At 45.9% G+C, this 27,898-nt stretch overlaps 1 protein-coding gene across 1 annotated transcript; it reads right to left on the bottom strand.

Annotated features, from left to right (window-relative positions):
- Positions 1-7: 7 nt before the first annotated feature.
- Positions 8-27,842, bottom strand: trim46a (tripartite motif containing 46a; the record flags this gene model as incomplete). The annotated part of the gene is made up of 12 exons (XM_080740068.1): positions 8-452; positions 813-880; positions 2,823-3,052; positions 5,279-5,608; positions 10,634-10,755; positions 12,996-13,249; positions 14,185-14,280; positions 14,480-14,626; positions 15,248-15,446; positions 18,359-18,506; positions 19,388-19,658; positions 27,819-27,842. The coding sequence occupies 12 exons, from the start codon at positions 27,840-27,842 to the stop codon at positions 8-10; spliced, it is 2,334 nt and encodes a 777-aa protein (XP_080596194.1).
- Between the last annotated feature and the right edge of the window lie 56 nt (positions 27,843-27,898).

Below are 27,898 nucleotides of genomic sequence, written 5' to 3'. Positions count from 1 at the left end.
CTCTCCCTCATTTCCCCAGGTTCGTGGCGCGCGACTGGATGGTGACGCGGCGCGGCGGCGGCTGCTCGTCGACGCTGCGGCTGGCCACCAGGTCCTGCAGCTGCAGCGCGCCGCCCCCGATGAAGCAGAAGGCCGGGCACACGGGCGCCGAGCAGTCCACGGGGCCCTCCCACAGCACGCGCAGCGAGTGGGCGTCGTAGAAGGACACGCGCCCCCGCTCGAAGTCCAGGCACACGCCCAGGCGGGGCGGCAGGGGGGCCGTGTGGGGGGCAGAGGAGGTGGTGTTGCCGTGGTTACCGTGATGCTGGTGGGAGTGGGAGTGGGAGTGGGAGTGGTGGTGGTGACCCGGGGGGAGCAGGATCTTACCCATGCCGATGGTGAGGAAGCAAAACGGAGGCGGGGCCTCCTGGGCCTCGTCGGCCTCGCTGTCGTGGCCGCTGTCCGGATCGCATCTGGGAGAGGAGAGGAGAGGAGAGGAGAGGAGAGGAGAGGTTGTACAGTCTAAATCAAATGGGGGAACATGTGCCACCTTGGGGTATGTGGAGGTACGTAGGCTACGTGATAGAAGGTGGAAAATGGAAGAATTCATTTTAACGTCAATGTCGATTGATAAAACACTGACAGACTGTGTGTGGACTGTAATGACCACAGTCTAAAATAAATCTGCTCAGGAGTCTGATTTCAACTAATTTATTTCACCCCTTTTCTTATTTGTGATATTATATTCTTCAAAAGGAGGGTTGTCATACATTCATATCGTCGTTATGATAGCTGTGTATATTCATAGGTGGAGAGGACAATGAGACAGTTACCTTGGACTGGCCATGTCCTGAGGAAGATGGAACCATTCCTGTAGCTTAGACTCCTGTCCTACGCCCACCTGAGAGAAACAGACAGACAGACAGACAGACAGACAGACAGACAGACAGACAGACAGACAGACAGACAGACAAAAGAAGAGTCATATTGGTCCAGACGAACAGACTTCTGATTATTTTCCTCGCACACCAAGGGTATAGTATTGGCTTGCAAGTTGAGGCCATATAGGAAGTGACTTCAAGAGAAAGTTCATATGAACGGCCGCTAGTTTAGCCGTTTTCCCCCCCGCTGGTACCAAAAAGTATTATGCTCCAATGGGTTTTTGCCAAACTTTACACTTGATTTTATTACCTTAATAAACATTGTCATAAATACTCGATGCTCCCAGTCACTAGTTTAAAGTCTTCTTTCAATCACCATGATATGCGTTTTGTTAAATTATGGTCCTAAGCATTTTAAAATGTATGATAAAATAGTGTATGCCGTAGGAGGGGCATGGCTAGCTTGATTGAGAAGCTCCCAACCAATAGCATATATTGACCCTCCCCCTGCTCTACCTCAAACAATAGAATCCTGGTACCATTTCCATTTTCAAGACAGGATTTAGAAAGATGGCGGCATGCACACACTTGCTAAATAGCCTTCATTTACCATCTGTGGAGTATATGGGCGTAGCTTTGTCCATCTCTTTCTTACAGTCTATCCACAACTTTCCAACATCCCATCGTGCATTGCGCAGAAGGCGAGCAGCATTTCCGGCGTCGCAGCCGAGCAGGCGCGCGGGAACTAATAAATCTTGGTGGGCTGGGCTGAGCTTGGAGACATGCGTGTGTCGCGAAATTTTGCGGTTTTTTTTGCGGGTTTGGGTGATTTTTATTGTGGTTTTGGGGGACTTTTATTACGGTTTCGGTCGGTGATTTCCCCCCACGCAATGGTATAGCAAGGAGCCACAGACAGACAGGCAACACACACACACACTACAATAACCTGTTCTGTTTCACCAACAGTGTGTTTCAAAAATATAAAACCCCCAGCCATGCAGAATAATAAACTACAGCGCAAAGCCCACATCAGAAAACAAACTGGATCTACATCCACATAATCCACTGGTCTATTTTTGTGTATACAACTGAAACAAACACATATACTAGAAACAAGGCTCAAAATGTATACAGCAATAGGCTATTACTGACAAAAGAACTAGTCTGCACGGCAGACAGTTTTGCAAATAAGGGAGAGATAAAGAGAGAGAGAGAGCAAATTATAAAGTCAATCTTCTTACCTTGTTAAAACCTCACTTTATCCTTGATAGCGAATGAACTGTCCATGATGTCATGCAATAATCCCTTGGTAAGTGATGTGTTGCAAATTAATGAAGCAAAACACACAGTCCACCATAAAGTAATCATGTTTCTGTTATATGCCTGCACCGCGCGTTGAGTATTGAAACTGAGACTGCTTCCGGGTAGACCTGCCGTTTCCCTAGCAACCTAAGCACAACGGTGGGGGCCAGGGTTGGGCAAGGAGGTAGGGAGCGCTTGGTTGTATCCTCTTGGACCGCGCGGAGGTGCCGAAAGTCGGGGGGAAGATTTACTATTCTATAACTCGGTAACGGCGCTGAGTCTGCTCATGCGACTGGAGGGGGGGCTGACCAGCCACCAGGGGGGGCTGTAGCCCCCGTAGCCCCCCCCCCCCCCCCTTCCCGCGCTACTGCAGCCGAGTGTGATCTACAAGCTCACAACGGTTGCATCTACGACGCGACATGAGCTTGTATGTCTGCTGTTAACCGGAAGTGTCCCCCAGATAATGCTACAGTAAAGTCGTGCTGAAACAGGTGGATAAAGCACATGCACACACACACACACACACACACACACACACACACACACACACACACACACACACACACACACACACACGCACGCACACACACACACACACACACACACACACACACACACACACACACACACACGCACGCACACACACACACGCACACACACCTTGACCAGGTAGGAGCTGGGCTCCACTGAGCATGCCCAGTAGTGTCGGCCCTGCGTGATGGCCAGGTCGGCCACCAGGAGGTCGGAGGTCAGGTGACAGGAAGTGAGCGCTCGGTCGGCCGCCTGCAGGAGAGAGAGGCCCGGGACGCTGCGCGCGTACGTCTGGCCCTTACCCAGCGCCAGACGGTCGCCATGGAGACCCCAGCGAGAGTCCAGACAGAAACTCAACACTGGGGGGGGAGAGAGAGAGATAGAGGGGTGTTGGAGGGAGGGAAGGAAGGAAGGAAGGAAGGAAGGAAGGAAGGAAGGAAGGAAGGAAGGAAGGAAGGAAGGGAGGGAGGGAGGGAGGGAGGGAGGGAGGAAGGGAGGAAAGGAAGGATTGAAAGAACAGGGGAATAAGGGAGGAATCAATGACAGTTAGATCCATCAGTAGGGACAGTCAGAGTTATTATCTCCTCGTGAGATGGAGATAAAACTATGGAACCAGAGAGGAGAGGAGAGGAGAGGAGAGGAGAGGTGAGGATGGACCAATAGAGAATGGTCCTGATGAAACAGTGATGATACAGCTCTCAGATCCTACAGTCTGATGCTGGTTTCCAAATCTCCACCTAATTTTGCGTCATCATTATTATGACATCACATTGACTTCCAAATGTGGAGTTTCACACGGCTCGCTCCATATTCAGTGGATCTGAGATTATGGAGTCGCACAAAGTGAAAGGTTATTCAGGGATTTACGTCCTTGCTACTGAAGCTGGGCAGGGTAGTGGTTGGCAAGAATAGTTGAGAACAGATGGGGGAAAATCCTTAACTTCCGCCTCCCTGCTTTCAGCCTGGTGGAGAATAACCAAGGACTAGTAAAGTCCTGGAACAAACAGGTGAATGGAACTAACCCGCTGCTACATCAGAAAACCAGCCAGGTTGAAAACTGTCTTCATTTGTGATGGATTAGAACAGTTAATTTGTGAAATAAATTAATTCAGGATAATGGATGATAAAGAGGAAAGAAAGGAAACGGATGATAAAGATGCATCTCAAATGGATAGGAGGAAAGACTGATAGAAGGAGGAGTGGAAGGAGGTCTAGAGCTAATGTGGATGTGCGGGGAACAACAGAACAAGGAGGTTTGAAGGAGGTGAAGTCGGAAGGGATGAAACAACAACAATAACCAAGGAACTGTGGAGGTAGAGAGACGGAGAGAAAAAGAATGTGGTATTAGTTCATCAAAGTCGACATGAGATGAGAGAAAAGGCATGAATACTGTCTCGCTGCAGCGTTTTATTTTGCAGTGACATTTGATTGTTTTCTGGTTCTACTCTGTTTGTAGCTGGAGTGTTACTTTACAGTTGCATTGCTTTTAGTATGACTTTTATTCCTTGTGCTAATAGTGTAACTATTATTCAATTCTTGACCCTTTTCTTGGCCTTAGACACCCTGGAGTTGCCCTGTCTCTGCCTGCCCTGTCCCGCGCTTGGTTCTCCTGATTCACACATTGACAGTGTAGCATATGTACAAATAAAATGCTATAACATAGAGACACCTGGTGCCCACAAGGCCAGGGGGAGGCAGTATCTCCACACAGAAAGGCCCTTTTGCCAACCCCACCTAGGGTATGGGCATTGGGCAGTGCCCATACCCTAGGGCAGGGGTGGGCAACTTTGATGATGGCGAGGGCCACTATATTTCCACCTTCACTCATGAGGGCCACATGGCATATTGCTGCGTCCTACGTCATTCTAGTATCTCATACAAAAGAAGCAAAAATAGCAGATCTACAAGCTCAAAACGCATCGCAGCGCGATGCGTTTTGAGCTTGTAGATCGGCTATTTTTGCTTCTTTTGAATTGGAATCCTGAATTATTTTTTTGTTATTTTTAAATTGGAATCCTGAAATGTAACATTATGATTTAATTTCAAACGCATTTAGTTATATACTCATGTTAACTTTATGAACTTAAATACAAATACATTGGACATAAAAAAATAAATTTTAATACTCTCAGTCATTAAGCTGACGGAATTAAAGCAGGTCATGGAATTTGGAATTGTAACAGCTGAAATCAATAATATATCAGTATTCCAGTATCAACCTGCGGGCCACATTAAGTGAAGGTGGGGGCCGCATGTGGCCCCCGGGCCGCCAGTTGCCCATGTATGCCTTAGGGGCACTGATGCCACGGAGGAGAGAACATGCCCCCAGCGTCCATAGCGCCCCCGGCAGAAATCAAACCCAAGACCTTTTAGCTGTGAGGCGGCAGCGCTCTACGCCATTGTGTATTTTAATGATTTAACAATCGATTGTGTCCTAGCTTCGATCAATGGAACTACTTTAAATTCCCATCCATCGGTATCAAAGTGAAAATTATAAAGAAAATGTTTTAACTTCAAATCGTAGAGCTTTACAAATTAGCCCACAGGTTTGGAATGGCTGCGGTGAAAGTTATCGTCAGTCTTACCTGGTGCAGGTGGGGTGTGCAGGTAGACGTCTTCGCTGTACTCCCCGAACCCCGCCTTGTTGCACCCTCTCACCCTCAGCACGTACACGCTGTCCATCTCCAGCCTGTCAATCACCGCGCTGGTCCCGCCCACTTCGTTGATGCGCTGCCACGTCGCCGCCGAGTCGGGCGTCCGGACCCCGCCCCACGTGGCTCCGGTCAACCCCGAGCGCCGCTGGTACTCCACGGAGAAGTGCCAGGCGGGGGCGGAGTCCAGGGGGAGGCGCCAGCACAGGAACAGCTCGTCATAGGCCAGCGTCTTCTGAGTGTCGATGACGGGAGCCAATGGGGCTGCGGGAGAAGAGGGGAGAAGGCGGGGTTTTGTTATCTTGTTGTCTAATAATATATTAAAGTTCAAGTTTGCGGCCGCAAGACATTTGCATGTTGTTGCTGTCGGGCAGAAAACTCTAATCTGCATACTTTAATACTTGTTGTGTCCCCAAAAAATGTCCGGGTTTCTGAAGCGTGGCCTACATCTGACGTAGATATGGCCTGCATCTTAGTTGCTTGATTCAATACTTAGATTTTTTTTTATCAGACCCGTGCCTTCCTATATAAACCCATTATAACTTCAAACTCCATTTTAACCATTCATTGAAAACACAATACCTTGGTTCTGGTAATATATATATACATTTTTTTTTATTACTTTCTTCCTCTATTTTTAATAGCCAATGAATTTTTCATAACCAAGGACGGGTGTTTTCAATGAGGTCAGTTCTTTTAGTCTGTTACTGTATGTGGCATTCATGGCTTCAGCTCTGTTTCGCATAATCAATTTCACTTTCCAAATATAGCAGTTCCTGTGCATTAATCCTTTTATGAAAGCAATTATATAGGATAATCCCTTGGCCTTGAGCTTCCTATTCCACACCTATTGATGACTCAAACAACCAATTATTCTTGAATCTTTTATCTTGGTCCTTAAACACTCTATATTTATTTCACTTACTGTAGGTACTTATTAGCTGGTTCCTGTTTTATGTTTGCCTTTTTAATGCTTCTGCGTTCTATTGGTCCTATTATTTGTCTTTTAATTAACTATCCCGTAGCAGAATAAATAATTGATTTGGATATGAATTAAAGACAAAGTACTGTACAGTATGTAACTCTGTCCTGTGTTTAAATAACAAGACAACATCAAATGTTTGCCTAACATTTCCCTCTGGAATAGTGGCGTTCGCCTGCAGAAACACACTGTCCTCTCGATGTATTTTGGTGTTTTCACTGTTGTTTTGGTATTTGTGTTACCAGCCAATAACAGAGCAAGGGTGTGTTGAAAGGCATTCTATTTTCATGTGAATGTTTGTTAATGGAAATGCAAGCAACCCCCTCTCGGACACAGGGGTGTCACAAGGGGGGGGGGGGGGGGGGAGTGGGACTGAGTTACTAGGGCCCAAGGGGGAGGGGACCTTGAAAAGCCCCCTCCACCTACAGCATGAAGAACATTCATCGGGGGCCCACAGTGAATCCTTCTCCCCAGGGCCCAGAATGTGGTTTATGACACCCCTGCTCAGACAGTTTGAATCCCTGTTTACAAACAGTACACTAGAGAAGTTACACAGTACTGTATACCTTTACGTCTTCAGGATTCTCCAAAAGTACGCACAGAAGCACCACTAGGGTCAAGGACCTGGTCCATTAACAAATTGAAATCCCTTTAGAACAATGTGCCCGGCACTTTGTATTCTCAGGTGAATACATTGCAATGGTAAAAAAAGAAAGAAGAAAAACAACTAACAAAAAAGGCTCCTGGAGCATAAGGACCTTGAGATGAAGGCTAAAGCCTAATTAACGCTCCATCCGCTCCAGCTCGCTGAGCGTGTTGGTCTGCTATTTTCGATGCGCGTCAGTCGTGTGATTACAGTACATCCCCACAGCTACTGAAATAATCATATCGTCGCTGTCGGGTGGAAACCTTGTATGTCCAAAACTCTTCGTTTTGCATTTATCATTTTATAAATGATCTAAACTAGTGAAAATAGCAGATCTACAAGCACACAACGCCTCACATCGCGAGGCGTTGTGTGCTTGTAGATCGGCTGTTTTCACTACCTTTGTGCGACGGCCTTGTATGATGAAGCAGGGCTTTACCTTGCGAAAGAACGTAAAAAATGTGAAACTTGGAGATACGAGGTTTCCACCCGACAACGACGATATATATGAAGGACGCAGCCTTCACAGATGCAGTCTAAAGCATTGGTTCTCAAAGTGGGGTCTGGGGACCCCCAGGGGTCCTTTGGGGGTTTCACAGCAAAAGTAGGCCAGTTAATAGGGGGGGCAGAGAATCAGGAGGTATTGTAGAGCTGCCCAGTTCGATCCCAGGCTGCCTCAGAGTTAGTGTGGAAGAGTCCTTGAGCAAGACTCTGAAGTCTGAACCCCTAGTTGCTCCAGGTGAGCAGGTTGGTGCCGCATGGTTTCCTCCGCCATGGGTGTATGAATGTGTGCGTGAATGGGTGAATGTAATGTGCACAATACAGTAAAGCACCTTGGATAAAGGTGCTATATAAATGCACCATTTTCCATTTACAGCATCAAAATGTTAACCATTTTATCCATTTATACATGTTGGCTATTCAAAAATAGCAAGAGATAAAAAAAAATAACTAGCTGCTATAGCTCACATGAGCTTGTAGATCTGCACTTTCTTCAGATGGGGGTCCGCGGCCAAATACAATTTAGGGGTCCTTGATTTGAACCACTGGTATAAAGTTTTAATTTGTTATTCAGCTCTGCAGCTTTTTCTTTTTCTCTCTCTCTCTCTCTCTCTCTCTTCTTTGCACTCCTTGAATGTATTCCGCTGCAATTGCTTGGTCTTGGATTAGTCCAGAAAGATCATCATGTTGTTATTTCACCAGCTCAGCGTACAGTAGATTTGTTTCTCGTCGCCCTCAGCAGAAAAACCTGTGCCAATATGGGTGTGGGTCTGGCCCCTGGCCTGAGATACTCTGTCAGGGTTTTTTTTTTTTTTTCTTCTTCTTCTTCTTTTTTAATAGTTGACTAAAAGAAAGAATTGTGTTAACTCAAACTAAAATCAATACTAGTCATCAATAAAACAATAACAACAAATAACTAGAAAAATATTGTTCCTTCGAAACAATTGTGGGCTCGCTTCAAGCCAGAAAACAATGGCTATAAAAGCACAAAATGTCAAGATCGCAGGCATTGCTCTCTTTGACGTTACTGACGTCAAAGATTGGTCCATTTTGTTCCAAAAATGTGTTGTGCAAAGGTTGACCCGCTGGTGGCGCTATAACAGGCCAATGTGAGAAGGTTGGTATCTGTTCCTTGACCTATTGGGAATGTGCTTGCAAGATTTCACGCACATCCCAGGCTGTGTTCATGATTTGAGGTGTTTTTGGCTTTGGACACTTTATCGCTGCTTGCAGCTATATTTATTATTATTATTTTATAATTTTTTTGTGTGCACTTCATAGGCATGTTAGATAAAGGTCCTTAGATTGCGTGTAGAATGTTTCATGCAAATTGCAAAAAAAATCCTAGAATAAAAACGGGTTTAAGCGTTTTACAAACTGCTCAAAATTATATAGCGCCCCCCTTTGGCCATTTGGGGTAAGATTGGTTTCAGTGATATTTGAACTAACCCTCTACACTATTTTGTCATGAAAATGTGACTTTGCATGTATGTTTTAGAGGCAGAAGAATAATTTGCATAAAAATGCAATATTGTTTGAATTATTTAAAAAAGCATGTTTCAATGTTAAAGAAATCCGATCTGACAGATCTTTAGATATCGGTCCAAAGTTCACGTAAAAAAAGTTTTGTGCACGTGACGCGAAAATTCCAGAATAAAAGCGGGTTTACGCGTTTTACAAACTGCTCAAAATGGCGGAAAATTAAAGGGCGGAGCTTACTTAACAACGACACAGATGTCTTCCGCTTGAGTCAAAGCACGCGTGTAACAAGTTGCATGTCTTCAAACGAAACGAGTCAAGACTTATGTCCGTTTGAAGTTTGAATTTTCAAACGCTTCGTATAGCGCCCCCCTTTGGCCAATTGGAATAAGATTGGTTTCAGGGATATTTGGACTAACCCTCTACATGTTTGCCAAATGCCATGAAAGTAACACTTTGCATGTTTGATTTAGAGGCAGAATAATAATTTGCATAAAACCGCAATATGAATTGAATTATTAAAAATTAATGGTTTAACGTACAAACTTCTCACCACATAGACTGTATAGGTATTGGTCCAAAGTCCATGTGAAAAAAGTTTTGTGCGCTTAACTCAAAAATCCCAGGAGGAGATAGATTTTTACTGTATTTCATATAATTCAAAATTGTGGGAGACCTAAAGGTCAGAGGTCAAAAGTCAGAGGGTAAAAGTTGTTCGGCATGAGGAGACGCATACGTGTATACAGGTTTCATGGCTGTATGTATAACACAGCATGAGCTATACCTGTTCAAAGATCGTACTTTCGAAGGCTTCCTACAGCGCCACCATTTGGCCGATTGCTGTAAAAAGTAATAGCACACTTCCCCACTGTAAGCTGAACACATTGATATTTTTATTTTCATTTTCTCACTAAGTATGTAGGAGTAGAAAGGAACCGAAAATCCCGTCTACTTATAAATAAATAAATAATGACAATATCTAAAGTGTGCTCGCCAGGTACTGGCGAGCCCACAACTAAAACCAAACACCAAAATGACTGACCAAACTAAATACAAACTAAACAAAACAAAGAAATGAATATTTTTTAAAAATGATAATAAATGTTCAATCTCCAGCAACTATGGAATCAATTCTTCCAAAACCTCCACAGCATCTGTCTGTCGTGCTAGCTGGTGGAATAGCCTGTCAGTTTTTTTCTTCAGATATTTTTATTATTGTCCGTTATAGCCATTAGCCACTTAGCATTATTCGACAGACATTTAGTTATACAACATCATCTGTATATACGTCTGGGGACTCCCATCCACGACAGGCTTCAGACACGCCTCCTCAGGAGACTTGGCTAAGATCTGAACCCATTTCATTTGGCCTTAGGAACCCGTTGCGACCGCATGTCCTTGCATATATATTGACCCCATGCAGGGTTTGAACCCAAAACCTTCCACACGAAAGGCGTGTGCTCCAACCACTACTCTAGGTCGGCCCTCACATTTTATACAACAAATAACGATAATAGCAGATTTACAAGCTCACAATAATGACATAATGACAAAATAGGGATGCACACACACGTGCACGCGCGCGCGCGCGCGCACACACACACACACACACACACACACACACACACACACACACACACACACACACACACACACACACACACACACACACACACCCTACCTCTGATGAACTCCAGGCTGCTGAGGAGCTGGAGTTCTTTGGAGGCGTCGAGGTGGAAGTGTCTGAAGGAGGTGTCAGCGGAGAGAGTGAAACACTGCAGGTGCTCTATAGCCTTCACTAGCCTGAGAGAGAGAGAGAGAGAGAGAGAGAGAGAGAGAGAGAGAGAGAGAGAGAGTAGACTTACAGTACATGCAACAGTCGTGAGCCACACATGAATAAAACCAGTAAGACTCCCTAATCGGGAGATAAGCGACCGTCAGGTCGCAGCGTGATTTTAGGGCAAAATGTGTAGGAGCAGTGTCCAAAAATGTGGTTGAAAAAAATCGGCCTGATGGTGGCGCTATATGGGACATCCATATTGATGAGATGAGTGTAGACATACTTTGTACCGATTTGTGTGATTTTAGGGCAAAAATTGTAGGAGCAGTGTCCAAAAATGTGTTTTAAAAAATCGGCCTGAAGGTGGCGCTATATGGGACAGATCCATGTTGATGACATGAGTGTAGACATACTGTGTAGCGATGTCAGTGATTTTAGGGCAGAAATTGTAGGAGCAGTGTCCAAAAATGTGTTTTGCAAGAATCGGCCTCATGGTGGCGCTAGAAGAGGGCCATGTGAGAAATGAGGGATGGGGTCTCCGCGCCGCCGAGGCGGACGAATAGGTACCGGCCCCGGCTCTCCCGGTGGCTCCTAGCCCGAGTTACGGCATTTTATGTGCGCTGCAGTGGCAGGGGGTCCTCCACTGGGGGCGCGACCACTTTTGCATCCGTTCTGGAGCACCAGGAGTCGGTGGTCCCTGGGAATTCCCCGTGAGCAGGCCCGTTGGGGTGGTCATTTGGTCATTTTTGCACATTTGGTCATTTTTTACATCTGGGGGTCCCCCAGGGACCCTGGAGCTCCGGGGGTCCTTGGAGGTTGTAGTTTGGCAGGTAAGGAGTGTGTGTGCAAAATGTGGCATGGATGGGAGCAACGGTTGTGGAGATATGAGCAGGGCAAAAGTGTGACGTGTGACGTGTGAGTCACGGACGGACATTTTTTTACACCTGGGGGTCCCCCAGTCCCTGGAGCTGCGGGGGTCCTTGGAGGTTGTAGTTTGGCAGGTAAGGAGTGTGTGTGCAAAATTTGGCATGGATGGGGGCAACGGTTGTGGAGATATGAGCAGGGCAAAAGTGTGACGTGTGACGTGTGACTGACTGACTCAGGGACGGACGGACGGACAGCCGGTGGAGGTTTTGGTAGTAAACGCGACCTGACGGTCGCAATCAGTGGTTCTCAACCTTTTCAGGCTGTGACCCAAAATGATCATATTTTAACTGGGGACACCCCCACCTTGACAAGCACTAAGAGTTGAGGCATTACATTTTGTATAACATGGTTCTATTTATATTCTAGTAAAAATAGCAGATTTACATGCTCACAATGCCTTGCGTTGTGAGGCACTGTGAGCATGAAGATCGACAATTTCTGCCTCAAAAATTAGGTGGCGGCAATGCCTGCTGCCTAATATTTGACAATTTGAACACAATTTAACTTTTTAGAGATAGAGCTTTTTAGAGGTATTAAAAAGTCCTCAAATTGTCACGTTAGAAATGTGCAGATCCCCTCTACACACTTAAACGTTATGCTGCATGGTTTGTTCCCTGTTGAGTGAGAAAACAATGTTGAACATTAAGTTAATCATCTGGGGACCCCCCAAAATCATTTGGGGACCCCGCTGGGGGTCCTGGCCGACAGGTTGAGAACCACTGAATTAATCCAGCATGCATTAACAAGAAGAAAAGTTGATTTCAAAATATACAAACATTTTGTCCAAAAATACATTTGCAAATAAACAGCAAATATATCTTAGATATCGTTGCTGTCAGGACCCTGTATGCCCAAAATTCTTCCTTTTTTGTAGTTATTTTAGAAATGACTCAAAATAGTGAAGAAGAAAAAATCTCCACAAGCCCGCAATGCCTCACGATGATGTAGATCTATTTTCACCACTCTTACAGGGCATTCATTTACAAAACTTAAAAAGTTTAAATATGGATATCGTCGTTGTCGGGTGGAAACCTTGTATCTCCAAGTTAAAAATGTGTATGTTCTTTCGCAAAATAAAGCTCTGCTTCATCAGACAAGGCCGTCGCACAAAACTAGTGAAAACAGCCGATCTACAAGCACACAACGCCTCGCACCGCGAGGCGTTGTGTGCTTGTAGATCGGCTGTTTTCACTAGTTTAAATCATTTTTAAAATGAAAAATCCAAAACGAACGGTTTTGGACATACCAGGTTTTCACCCGACAACGACGACATACAAGCTAAGGTTTCTGCCTGACAGCGTCTGTCCACTGAAAATACGTTTTCATATAACAACACCTGCAGTGCGTGATCCTGGCAGCCTGGACGAAGCAGGGCGGGTCCGTCTCCTTCAGCAGCTCCTGAGTGTAGGCCATGAGGCCGGCGTGCTCCAGCAGGCCGTTCCTCTCCATCATCTGGGCGGACAGGGCCTCTCCCCTGCGGGTGGTGGAGCCCTCCAGCGCCACCACCAGGGTGCCCTGCCGCTCGCACAGGGCCGCCCCCAGCTCCCGGATGCAGTGGTTCAGCTGCTCCTTGGCCACGGCGCTGTTCAACTGGACACAGAGAGAAGGGAATCGAATATATCTATGCTGGCAGGCACGTGCACACCGACATCGAAAGGGGCTTGAGAACCCTGCTCTTTTATACGTCTGTAAAAAGTGCCCTCTCCAGACCATGAAATGGCTCCCTTTCCATATCCTGATTTCAGACTCTGCGCTTGAGCTTGAGTCTGACATTGTCCCCATTGTAAGAGATTTCAAAGGGGAGGGGATTTAAAATTTGAAATTCCCAATCACAAGACATCTGGTGGGAGGGGTTGTGTTTGACTTGTGTACACAAACCATTCTCCCCTCCCCCTCCCCAAAGCAGCCCACTCAGAGAGTGGGCGGGTCTATTGGCTGGAGCCAGGCAACCCTTTCCATGCCATACCTAAAGGCAGCATTCAAGAGAACTGCCTTGTCCAAACTGTCCTTAACTTGAATGCAGCGTCTTATATTGAAAGAATTGCCCTCTCTGTGTAGAAATCCATGCCGTATGCCACATCTCCAGTATTGAGAAAATAATCGACCTCCAAGTTCACAACGTGTCGCAGCGTGGCGCGTTGTGAGCTTGGAGGTCTGCTATTTTCGATAATTTCACCAAAAGGCTCTTTTAGAAATGTCAGCCCCTGCCTCTCTAACATTCTCTGCACGTCATTCTATGCTGGAACGATTCACGTTACACTGGAGCTGCAGGATGGCCATCAGTAAGAAGACTGTGATTGTACTGGTCAGCTCTCAGTAGAACAGTATAGAAGACTGTGGTTGTACTGGTCAGCTCCCAGTACAACAGTAGTAGACTGTGGTTGTACTGGTCAGCTCCCAGTACAACAGTAGAAGACTGTGGCTGTACTGGTCAGCTCCCAGTACAACAGTAGAAGTATGTGGCTCCCTGTGGGTGTGTACAGTATATATGTATTTATGAATGCGATTAGTTAATAATAACTCACCTCCATCTGCGTCACGGTACTCTCGAGTTGTGTGATCTGATTCTGCACGGTCTCCTGATTAGCCAGGATATAGTTGATCTCCTTGGTGATCTTGTCCTAGAGGACAAATGGGAATAGTTAACAGAAAAGTGCTGACTTCCTAACTCAGTGGTTCTCAAAGTGGATTCCAGGGACTCTGTGGGTTCCTTGGGGGGTCTATACAAGTCTGTGAGAGTTAAGGGGAGACCTTGACATCTGAAAGTTTGAGAAACACTGGCCTAAGTGACTGACTTATTGATTGATTTGACCGACTGACCTTCAGAGCCTGGTAGGCCTGTGCGATGGGCAGAACCTTGTGTCCGTGGTGAGCCCGGCGCAGCTTGCAGAGCGGACAGAGCAGCCTCTGACACGTCCTGCAGTAAAACTGGAGCCTCTCCTGATCATGCTCTGGACACGTCAACACCTACAGACAGACAGACAGACAGACAGACAGACAGACAGACAGACAGACAGACAGACAGACAGACAGACAGACAGAGAAGAGAAGAGAAGAGAAGAGAAGAGAAGAGAAGAGAAGAGAAGAGAAGAGAAGAGAAGAGAAGAGAACAGAAGAGAAGAGAAGAGAAGAGAAGAGAAGAGGGCTGTCACGATTATGACAAATTACACGACGATTATTTGTCACTCAAATAATTGCGATTAACGATTAAATTGTGTTTTTGTCGTTGGCAATTACACTTCTGTTTGGCTTTTAGTATTTGAAGTTGCACGTGGCAGATATGACACATAACCTAAATATACAAAGGAAGTACTGACATATTTGACTTATATTTGACTTTATACTTTAAAGCTTTACTTTAGTGGAAATAGCCCATCTACAAGCTCATAAGATGTCGCATCGCGGCACGTTGTGAGCTTGTAGATCTGCTATTTCCGCTATTTTTGAAAATGTTTGCAAATATATGATCATTTTTCGACAAAATAAATGTGATTATGTTAAATAATTGCGATCAGACGATTATTATGTAATAATTGTGGCAGGCCTAGAGAAAGAGCAGAGAGGAGAGTGTTGGAGTGACACACTGACCTTGGGCCTGAAGTTGTTGGTGGGTAGGATGTGTTCGTGCTGTGCCCGGGGCGTGCCCCACGGGTGGTACACTTTAAAACATTCATTACAGAAGTTGGACCTGCAGTCTGCACAGCCCTTGGTGGCTTCCAACGACAGAGGGGGCTTACAGAACACACACGGTATGGACCCACTGCCCAGGTTGACTGTGTTCCTGTACCTGGAGAGAGACAGACAGAGAGAGAGAGAGAAAGAATCAATCAGCTTCTCTCTTTACTGCCATCCGATGGGAACAAATGGGTGTAGCTTCCCCTTTCCCCTTTCCCTTTTGACTTGTAGTTTTCTTTCAGCAAGCCCAGTGTTGGGAAAGTTCACTTTCTACATGAACTAGTTCAAATTCAAGTTCACAACTTCTGGGCAACAGACATATGCACACATGATTAAAGCTTAGAGATGGGTGCGTAGGCATGGATCAATGTAATTTCAAGCATGCACGATATGTAGATAGGACCCGCACACCATCTTAGACTTGCCAAAAAAACTATTTTTATTAGTACCCTAGGAGACATGGGGAGAACATGCAAACTCCACACAGAAAGGCCCTTTCGCCAACCCCACCTAGGGTATAGGCACTGATGACGCGGAGGAGAGAGAGAGAGAGAGAGAGTCAATCAGCGGCTCCCTTTATTGCCATTCTATGGTCGTTGACGGTGTTGAAACGTGTGGCTTTCAATGCACCTGGAATTCCCAGCGCCCACAGCGTCCCCCGGCGGGAATAGAACCCAGGACCTTCTAGCTGTGAGGCGACAGGGCTACCGACTGCACCACTGTGCCCCTGAACTGAAGTGACATTGATGAATTCCACATATTATCGAAGCATTCCGAGGCACCCCTGGACTAGCGTCGCGCCACCCACTTTGAGAAACCCTGACCTGAATGCATATCAAACCGAGGTGGTCCTTGAAATGAAAAAATCACACCCAATGTGAAGTGAGCGGTGGTCGTGCTTGCATAACATCTTCAGACTAGGATTTAAGTCTAGGATGTAAAGGCTATGCTACACACACAGATTTTGCTATGGCAAAACGCTGAGGAAAAAGGCTACAGACATACGACATATGACATCACTAGACAAACATGATGCTACGCACACACATTTTACTATGGCAAAACGCTGAGGAAAAAGGCTACGGACACACGCACAGCCACTTATAGGAGCGGTTTGCACGCACCGCTCAAAGAAGGGCTTGTGGACCAGTGTGGTAAACAGCGTCATTCCCAGCAGTCCCACTGCAGTGCTGACTGGTGTGTGTGTGTGTGTGTGTGTGTGTGTGTGTGTGTGTGTGTGTGGTCAGCAGCAGAGCGGAACGGCCGCTGCAGCGTCCAGGCAACGATTTGCTGTCGGCTGTGATGAAGTGATGGTAGAAGACATTTCATCACTGACTCCCTTCATCTAGATACGCTCCCAGGGTTTAAAGACACCCTTTACATTAGCCTTGAGTTACACTGACCTGGACTCACGTCTCTGTGTGTGTGTGTGTGGGTGTGTGTGTGTGTGTGTGTGTGTGTGTGTGTGTGTGTGTGTGTGTGTGTGTGTGGTGCAGTGGTGGAAAAAGTACTCACATGTTTTACTTAAGTAGAAGTATCAATACCGCAATATAGAAATACTCTGTTGCAAGTAAAGATCTGGAATTCAAAATGTACTTGAGTAGTACTCATTAGGCAGAATGTCCTATTTCAAGTTTTCAAATGTATGAAACGTAAAGTGTGAATACCTCAAAATTGTACTCAACACCTGGAGCTTGAGTCTGACATTGTCTCCATTGTAAGCGATTTCGCTTACAATGACCCCTCCCACCACGGGGATTGGTGGGAGGGGTTGTTGTTTGACTGACGGCTGCGTGCGAGTCCGCACAGCAGAGTTCAGAGTGATTGTGTACATATAGGCTACTGTACTGTTGTTCTTAAGATTAAATTCAAAAACAAACTATCACACGGTACACGGACCTGCACGGTACACGGACCTGCCTGTGCAAGCTTGTTTGAGCTGCACACCCGCACATAACGTGCGTACATGCGAGAATGAGTGCTCGCGTCGCGTATCGATCACACACCATTCACATCGGCCGTTTCAGACGGGGGACTATTAACATATCAAAGATTTAAATAACAGCAGAGTGTTAACAGCGCAAATTAGCATAGGAATCAGACTGGATGTGGTATCTCCTCCTCCTCCTCCGAGCCCACAGTGCACTGGCTGGCTGTAAGCAGCTCAGTCTGTAAACCGCGACACTTCCTCAAACTGATTCAAGGCTTGACCGGGTCCCATTTGCTTGTCTCGTTAGACCCACCCCCCACCTCCGAGGCTCCGACTCTCATTGGCCTGGTACCTGCTGCTACCGAAGAAACTCTAGGTTCATATTACAACACTAGACCAATAGAAGCAGTCCGTTCAGAGAGTGGGCGGATCTATGGGCTGGAGCCAGGCAAGGAGTGCCTAACACGTTCCCAGACGTTTTAACGATTCCCCCTGTGAAGTGCCGCGGCCCCGGTTACGATGGTGACCAATAGCCAGCGCCAGGCAGGAGTGAGGGAAAGGACTCAATTTCCCATGATGCCTTGCAAAATACTACATCCGGCGACATCCAGCCGTCCATTGAATTTTATTCATCCTGGCTGCAGAAAAATGCACATATCTCCGCTTCTTTTCCCATATCACGAAAAAACTAAGCCCCTAGAACGGCTTGTAAATATTGTAGTAAATACATGCCCGCTGGGCTCTGCAATGGGGTTCAATGGACGTTGTTCGTCGTTCGATAATCATGTCATTCGTGACGTAATTACGTCTCAACGTAACAAGATTTGGCACAACCAGATGTGCCAAATTCCCCCACAATGCACCTTGATTCAGCTACTTCCACATGCTTCAAAACTCCACTGAGCAACTTGCATTGAAATGATTAGCTCGGGGAAGGGTTATCCACTCTCTCTATGGTCAAAACGGCCTGTTTTCTATGGACCATAACTTACACACGGATCATCGCGGTTGTATTTTTCCTTCTCCGCGTGAAAGAAAAGATCCCCCATGAACTGGACACATGCTGTGTACATGGAGCCGAAAATCAGGTGTACCTCTCTACGATGCGTTCCAGGGTGAGGTTGCGGAGGCAGTCGGTCAGCCCTCTCTCTCCCAGCTCCACCTCCTCCTGACAGCTGGGGCAGGGGAACAGCACGGGAGGGAGCACCTCCTTACGCCTCCTCCCCGGGTACGTACCACACGCTGCAGGGGAGGGGAGGAGAGGAGAGGCAGTATGTAACCCAGATGCAAAACACAGATATCCATTCGAGACTTCTGGGAGATGACACACACACACGTACGTACACGCGCAAACACATGCACACACACACACACATACACACGCACACGCGCACGCGCACACGCACACGCGCACGCGCACGCGCACGCGCACACGCACACGCACACGCACACACACACACACACACACGCACACCCTCTTTTATCTAAGTCAGGAGGAGAATATAGTCTGATGTACTGTAAGTACAGAATGTATTGTGCCAGCTCGCCGTGATGTCACATTACATCCTCATCAAACGTAGGGGGAGACAGTGTAAGACAGTAGCAAAGCTGAGGGAGACAATGTAAGAAAGATACAAAGTAGAACATTTGTAACTAAAATATTTGCTTCTGGGGGGGGTCCGCTTCTGGGGGGGTCCCGATACATAATATTTCGAGATTAAATACATATAATTCTTGGGGTCCTTGACATGAAAAGGTTTGAGAACCACTGACATAGAAACAAGCGTTTTTCTAAAATCTTAGAAGGATTAAGAAGACATTTATAAAATCAGGTCAAAAATATTCAAAGACTTAACACATGATTCTTCAAAAATAGCAGGTCTACAAGCTCGCAGCGCGGCACTCGGTTAAAAGCATAAAACCCAAATATTTCCCCAAAACCAACCTCTAAAATGTTACCATTAACCAACCATTTGTATAGTTGTGAGGACGGGGACAATTGTCCTCATAAAGTCTATTTCTCAAATTCTACTATATGCAGAACTTGTGGCGGCATTTGGGCAGTCACAGGTAGGCCTATAGTAATACAAGTTTATACAAACAAACACACACACAACACACACCTGTCCGGAGGACCCTCTCCAGGCGGTCGGGGGTCCGCGGGGTGGGCCTGCGGGGCGTGCGGGGGGAGCGGTGGGCGCCCTGCGGGGTGGAGGACATGGTGGGGGACATGGGCTCCGGGGGCAGGTCCGGGGGAGGGTAGCCCCGCTGCACCAGCATGTCGGCGGCGCACAGCAGACACACGCTGTGCTGGCAGGGCAGCAGGATGGGCTGCCTCACCATCTCCTCACACACCGGGCAGTGCAGCTCCTGCTCCATGCTCTTCATGTTGGACTGGTGGGGGAGAGGGGAGGGGAGAGGGGAGAGAGGAGGTTACAACTGCACTTTGACCACTTTTTCCGTCTAAACCAGGGGTCTTTAAAGTTTTTAAGCCGTGACATCATTTTGTAGGCAGAGGAGAACTCTGCCCCCAGAGCATTTTCTGTCCCTCGCTATTTCAACAGATCCGAGACAAAAATAACGACTAAAGTATGATTCTAACACTTTCCTTTCAACAACAAAGAGAAGACAAATGTGTAAATAGTAAAAACAGTAAAAAGATTCACGGAAACTGGGGGCAGAAATTCTCCTCTGCCTACAAAATGATGTCATACTTAACAGCCCCATAGATTCCAGTTTGACAGCTTCAATCATCAGTGTATTTTGGATTCATGTAAATTTGTGTTTTCAGATATTTAACCACTTGAACCATCAATACTTAATAAACTTGACCTTTTACTCTGTACTTAGTCTGCTCTTTTTCTCCTCTACACCAAACCGCTTGTAGATCTGCTATTTTTGGCTATTTATATGCTATTTTAGATCAGCTATACAGTCCTCAGAATATGGACACTAGGGTTCAAGTTGTTAATATAAAAAGGATTGGAAGATTTAGAGGACCCCCTGTAGTAACTCTGAGGACCCCCTAGGGGTCCCGGACCCCCTGTTGAAGACCCCTGGTCTAAACAATAGGCCGTAAAATGTTGTTGTGTTCAACGTATAAGTAGAGATCACGGTCACGCCCCATTCTCCATCTACAGTACCACACTGTCTTCACTCATTAGCCACTCCCCACTCACAATCACCCGTATCCACTGCAGCTGCCTCCACTCACCACAGCCAATCCTTGTTGCACTCAGTATAATTAAACACACCTGTGATCTCTCAGCCGACTTGTTACTTGTGCCAGCAGAGCGTGCAAATACTGCGTTCGGTGTTTCTGTCACGTCCTCTGTCACATCCTCTGTTTGTGTTTGCGCCCCTTAGCCAATGAGGGACCAGCATACTTGGTGAAATAACAAGGTGCAAGTTGGCACCAACTTCCACTTACACACAGGCAGCACTGAAAAGCGCAGAACGCAGTACTTGCACGCTCTGCTGGTGCACAAGTAGGCCATATATGGCCATGAGTGCACAAAGCGCAAGTTAGCACCTCGACAGAGTGCAGTCTAGTTTGTTCTGCTTCACGACAGACCAAACATGGGTCGTGAGTACTGCTCTCATGACCCATGACCGGTTATTTCTGCTATTCATTGCCTTCAAGTTTGCTGCCCTCCTCCACCCAAACCTCCACCTTCCGCTTCCATTCTCCCTACTCTTCCTTCTGTCTCTATGTCTCTAAGAATCCAGGGGGATAGTGACGGAGCAGAGACGACCGACCGCTCCCCAAGTAGAGCAATGATGGCTGTCAGCTCCTGAGTCCACGCCCCCAACCTGAATCTCGCTCTACCCTGCATGGGTTCCTCACCCAGTTCCACATTCATCTCATTATGTTTCAATAAATTGGTTGCAAACGCAACCAACACACACGGAATTGTGTTACACAAACAGAGCGGAATTACAAACAGAGCAACTTCCTGAAGAGGAAGCTATCCTCCCAAAGGCGCTGGAGATACAGCAGATTGGCCATACTCTACTTAAAGGAGTAGTTCACCCCCAAAATGTATTTTTTTTCCTATTGATTACTCACGCCACACAGACTTGAGTTCAATAAAAAAAAATGTATTTGTTGCAAGACAAAAATTTAATTTACCCCCATTTATTCCGGATGGAGGCCCAAATGCGATGGGGACCCAAATGCCTTTGGGTCCTGCATCTAGCGTCAGGGGACATGACCTCTTCTGGAACTCGCAAGGGAAAAGCAAAAGGGGAAGACCAAAAAACACACCTGGTGCCCTGACCTGAATGCAGACATGAACAGAGTGCAGGCCAGACACGGGGACCACTGGAGAAATGGGCACAGGACTGGGATGTCTGGTGGCCTATGCCCAAAGTGGTGGTGGTGGTTATGGGCACTAAGCAAGTACAGTAAAAAGTCCTCTGTGTTTATTTAACTGACAGTATTACAAATGTGTTGGGTTAATTTAGTCCAACACGTCACCTGCTGCTACTATATTTATTTAACCTGCACATGTCTAACCTCGTGTCCTGCAACTTTTTGTACCTTATGTCTAACGTCATGACCTGCTACTTTGTTTTTGTCTATCCTCATGTACACACCTGCTACCTTTCTTTTGTATATATCTTATGTCATGCTGAGCCAAACAGCAAAAACAGAATCATGAAAAACAAATTGGTGGCTCACAACTCACTTTTGAACGCTCCGTTTTTTTTTATTTGTGACAAACAGCCGGGAGGCCTATCTGCTGTTTGTCACAAATAAATGTTTGGACCGTTCAAAAGTAAGTTGCGAGCCCCTGCTTTGTTTTTAACCTCATATCTGTTACTTTTTATGCTATGTGTAAAAAACTCTACAAAACAATCTTTTTGACCTGTTTCTTTCCTATGTTTTCTCCTTCCTCTCTTTCTCTCTCTCTCTCTCTCTCTCTCTCTCTCTCTCTCTCTCTCTCTCTCTCTTTCTCTCTCTCTCTCTCTCTGTACCACCCTTCCTGTAAACTATTAAAAAAGGAGCCTGCAAAAAAAATATATATATACAATAAAATCACCCACTTCTTAACACCTGTGAACCTGTGATGTGACAATAAATACATCTCATTCTGGTTCCAATTATACAACTGCGATAAATTAACACTGAGAACTCGGAGAGAGTTGTAGAGACAATGACATGTGCAGAGGGAACCACATAGAATTCAGGGTTCAGCATGACATTGGACCTACTAACCTATTTATTAATATTAAACCAGAGTGTAAACAGACTACGGTATGCTACCGTAGGTTTGAGGTTTCTCCTAGGTAGTTTTCCTTGCACTCCAGTTACTGCACATGTCGTCTAGGGTTCAGTTTGTACTGTAAGTCGCTCTGGATATAAGCGTCTGCTCAATGTCTAGAGTGTAAATTGTATTTAATTTGACATTGAACGTAAAATACAGAGAACAGACCAAGAATGTGAGACAGAGAGAGAGAGATAGAGAGAGAGAGAGAGAGAGAGAGAGAAAGAGAGAGAGAGAGAGAGAGAGAGAGAGAGCAGATGTCAGTATAAAATAGCAGTGCTGACTCCAGTTGACCTCCAACGTGAGCACAGTTGTGTACCTTCGAGGTCATGAATCTCACCAACACTCTCAACCTTATTTCTGCATCGGAAATAATAGCCTGGAAATGCAGACGGACGCGCTCAATCAGCAGTTGACAGATGTGTCTGTAAGAGTACGCCCTCGTTGGCTGACCTTCCTTCAAGTGGAGGTTTTTCCCACCAGAGCTGAGCAGATGCCACACCCAACATCGCGGAAGTGCTTCTCTCGCTGTTTTGGCCGATAAATTATTATTAATAGTTATTGACTGCGACGGAGGCCTCACGTGGCTCAAGGTCGCTTGAGACAACTCAGTGGCGTTGGAGTTGCGTACCGATATTAGGGACAGAATAATAAATAATGTTTGGGCGAGAGCGTTTGGTTACTGGCCGATCATAGCACGTCCTTGGCTTGTCCTCCTCCTCTCCTGAGCTCCGGTAGGAATAAGTTACACACACGCCCGCTCACTACTACTGGGTGTTTTTTTTCTTTTTTTTCTCAAGCAGTGAGAAAAAACAAACACTATCCAGGCTAGAAAAGTAAAATATCAATGTAACGTAATTGTATCACTGACAATTTAAAGCTAGGGTTAGTGATTTCATTTAATTCAAATAACAAAATGGGTCTAATATGTTCTTTCTTTTCAAATCTTTTTATTCAATTTTCAAATGAGCAAAGCCCAGAGGCGGGTAAACAATCTCAAAAAGATGGACACATCACATGTAGAAAAACAGAGTACATTATTATGAGAGTGAATAAAACCCATCCCCTATCCCCCCTCCCCCCACCCTCAATCCCCAGGACGGTTGAACTGTCAAAACAAAGTAAATAAATAATCAAAACAGTAAAGCAGAATAAATAATCAAAGCTTGCTGCGCACTGGGTTGGTCAAACAGGTAAGCGCCACACTACACCGTTTGAGTATTATGGTAGAACATCATAAAAGGACTCAGGTTTTATAAACTTTCTTTTCAGAGCCGGCAATTGAGAACCTCAACATTTCCAATTCCAGACAGGACATTATAGCGCGAAGCCACAGGTCGAGCACAGGCGGGGCAGCATCCTTCCACTTAAGCAGAATGGCGCGCCTAGCGATCAATAAAGCAAAGTCGACCATACGACTTTCCGTCCGTGTTAGAGGAAGGCCCTCGCTTCCAACTGTACCAAACAGAGCTAATAAGGGGTCTGGGTCTATGTCACGATGTAAAATGTTGGATAGCGTGCTGAATACACCCTCCCAGAACGGCTGTAGCCGTGGGCACGTCCAGTATTGATGTATTAGAGTGGCCTCATTGTTACATTTATCACAGCTAGAACTTACGTCGGGATATATGCTTGCAAGTCTGGCTTTAGAAATGTGGGCCCTATGAACTATCTTGAACTGTATTAAACAGTGACGGGCACAGAGGGAAGATTTGTGTATAGAAGAAAAAATTGAGTCCCACTCTGATAATGTGAGCCCTAGATCCCGCTCCCAGTCAGCTCTTATCCTATCCAACGGTGCAGATCTCAGATTAGAGATGGTGTCATATAGGATTGATATAGCGCCTTTTGTTGTCGGATCAAAAGATAAAAAGGTATCTATGGGGTTAGTATTAGGTTTGTCAGGGAAATCGGGTATTATAGATCTCACGTAATGCCTGACTTGGAAGAACCTAAATTGATCTGATCTAGGCAGGCCATATTTCCTCATTAGTTGTTCGAAAGAGGCGAAGACCCCGTCTAAGAACAAATTCTTGAGACTTTTGATGCCTTTCCCGCGCCAATTTCGAAAGGTTATGTCACTTAATGAGGGAGCGAAAAAGTGGTTGGAGGCTACCGGGGTTAGCAGAGACAAATCTCCATAGTTATAGGTTCTCCTGAACTGGGTCCACACTCTCAGTGTGTGACGTACAACCGGATTGACAATTTGTTCGGGCAAAGGCCGGCCTAATGGTGCACCTAGAAGGGCTGGGAGCGATAGACCCTCACAGGACTCTAGCTCTAAGGAGGTCCACTCCGGACGGTCATGACAAAAACAGTAGTGATTCCAAAAGGCTAAACAGCGGATATTTGCAGCCCAATAGTAGTGACGAAAGTCAGGAAGCCCCATGCCCCCGTCCGCTTTTGCCCTTTTTAGTAAAGCTCTGCTTACACGCGGTTTCTTGTTCTGCCAAATGTGCGATGAAATAATTGAGTCCAGAGATGTAAAAAATGACTTTGGAATGAACACCGGTACACACTGGAAGAGATACGTAAATTTAGGAAGAATGTTCATCTTGATTGAGTTAATTCGACCGGCCAGAGACATTGTAAGGGGTGACCACTGCTGTAATGACGTTTTGGGTCTAATATGTTCTGATAGTGATTGTAGAGTATTTGGTCCATAAGGACTTCCCTATCCTCTGTGGGGAGAAAAAAAGCAGTTTCAGTTTTCCCTGTAGTCTCCAATCAGGATAGAGTGGGAGCCTTCCTCCAATCATGACAGAGTGGGAACCAACTCGCGGGCATCGATCGCGAGGACGTTCCGCGTTAACGTATGTGGACGTCCTGAAGAAGGATGCAGGAGCTGAAAGCTCTTCGGAGATGGCCGGGTGTATGGAGAACCGGAAAGATTGGAGACTCCGATAGTAGCTTGTCTGAGGACGACCGAGAGGCCCAGAGGATAGCCTATATATCTCCATCTTTCAACTTTCTTAAAAACGATATATAAATCAGTGCTATTGAACACCAGAGATAGTAACATAAGGTTATCCAAATGACAAAAGTAGCCTACTATATGTAACCAAACTGACCCTTGGATGAACGCTGAGGATTTGGGATTTCACTAATAATTTAAAGCAGGCACGTGCACACATAGACATCAAAGGGGGCTTGAGCCCCTGCCCTTTTATCCATCTGTAAAAAGTGCTCTCTCCAGACCATGAATGCAGTTTTCACTATGGCGAAAGAAATGCAAATGCCCTCTTTCCATGCCATACCTGAAGGCAGCCCCAGCATTCAAGAGAATTGCCTTGTCCAAACTCTCCTGAACTTGAATGCAGCATCTTATGTTGAGGGAATTGCCCTCTCTGTGTAGAAATCCATGCCTTGGCTTCACGCCATATCTCCAGTATTGACTTGATTATGCTTAGTTTACCTATACTGGCCGCTATAATTCCTGTGAAAAGTGATGACTCATCACTTTTCACAGTTTTTGGGGGCCAATATTTTGCCCAAGGAATGTTTTTCATGCAAAACAAATGTTTGCAATGGATTCAGAATGATGAAGAACCCCTAGTTTGACCCCTCACATGCTACTTAAAGCAGAATATTTTTCTTTTTTTAATGTTTCTAGTGGAGTCAATGGGACAGTCAAATATACAAATGTCCATAACTTTTTTTGCGATGTTTCCAGCAGAGCAGGCCTCTGATTCTGTGGACCTTAATGACCAAACTAAGAGAAAAAAAAGAAATAAAAAGTGCGGCAGAACATCACAGTTTCAACGCTATCCCTTGAGCTTTTGGGCATGTGGATCCCCGACCATTAGGATTTTTTCGCGCTAATCAGTCTAAAAAGCGCCAAATTTTGCACAGATGTAGCCCAGGGCGTGCTCTAATGATTTAGCTAGGGCGCCTGAGTCGGCGACCTTCGGGGTCGGCACAGCGGCCAAATCAAGTTGGGCTCCCATCGACTTTCTATGCAGGAAGAAAATACCCAGAAAAACTTTATTTTTTCTGTGTATTTAAATAGGATGTGAGGGGTCTAACAAAAAACATTCCTTGGACTTGAAATGGCCCCAGAAAACGTCCACAAAACTGTGAAAAGTGATGACTCATCACTTTTCATCACTAAACCATTGTTTTCTGGGGCCATTTTTAGCCCAAGGAATGTGTTTTGTGCAAAACAAATGCTTGCAATGGATTCAGCATCATAACAAACCCCTAGTTAGACCCCTCACATCCTACTTAAATACCCAGAAAAAAAAAAAAATTCTGGGTATTTTCCTCCTGTATAGAAAGTCGATGGGAGCCCAACTTCATTTGGCCGCTGTGGCGACCCCGAAGGTCGCAAACTCGGGCACCGTAGCTAAATCATTAGAGCATGCCATGGGCTACATCTGTGCAAAATTTGGCGCTTTTAGACTGATTAGTGCAAAATTACTATTCTTTCTCCCTAAGGCCCCCGACTACCTGATTCAAAGCGAGATAGACCTTAATGATCACATCCTTCCGTGATCAGATATTAACCAGAGGGATATATTTATGACCACCAGCCACAGTCAGAGGAAACCTTCATGCTCAGTCAGCAGCCATGCAGTTGCCCCGTTGTGTTCCCCCCCTCACATTCCGCTGCTGTTTCCCGTTTCCATGACAACCAGCATCCTCCTCACCTCGCCATCATCTTGCCTTCTCATTGTGTGTCCGCCTGTAGGACGCGTACTGATTCCTATACGTAACCGTTCACACAACACACACGTGGTGCGTCGGTTCTGCCTTTACTGTGTGTCTGTCTGTCTGTGTGACAGACTGACTGACTGACTGACTGACTGACTGAGGGCGGCCTGCTGGACCGCAGCCAAAAACACAAAAAGGCATAATAATCTAATAGTTTATTCTCTATTAGATTAGAGAGCTACAATCATGCCGTGCGTGTGTAGGGCTAGGAGGCGGGGCTGCTGGGGGTATGATTATGAATGATATAGGAAGCATTCACACACGGACCCTAATAGGCTAAATAACAATACGCACGGTCGATCCCGAAACACCGGCACCTGATCACGCGCACGCAGGCAGATTTAATGACAAATTACACAAATTGTAGCATTGACATGACTAATAATGCCGAGTCCCAGCATGACATCAGCCTCTTGCGTTCCTTTGCAGATCACAGCGTGAGAGATACAAAATAAGATGCTGAAAACGGACGTTAATACAGGCTATACCTGATGTAGGCCAGTAGGCCAGTCATCCTTTTACAATAAACACTCGATTATACAGTCATCATCATCTCTGTCTCTGTACTCACGCTGATGCGAACCAGCGCGTCCATGATGGAGGTGAAGGTCTGTAACTCAGCCTCCGTTGCCATGATGATGATGATCGTTT

This window comes from Nannobrachium achirus (genome assembly GCF_963921795.1).
Source record: "Nannobrachium achirus genome assembly, chromosome: 2".
NCBI classification, from domain to species: Eukaryota; Metazoa; Chordata; class Actinopteri; order Myctophiformes; family Myctophidae; genus Nannobrachium; species Nannobrachium achirus.
This window is presented reverse-complemented; position numbering and strand designations above follow the sequence as displayed.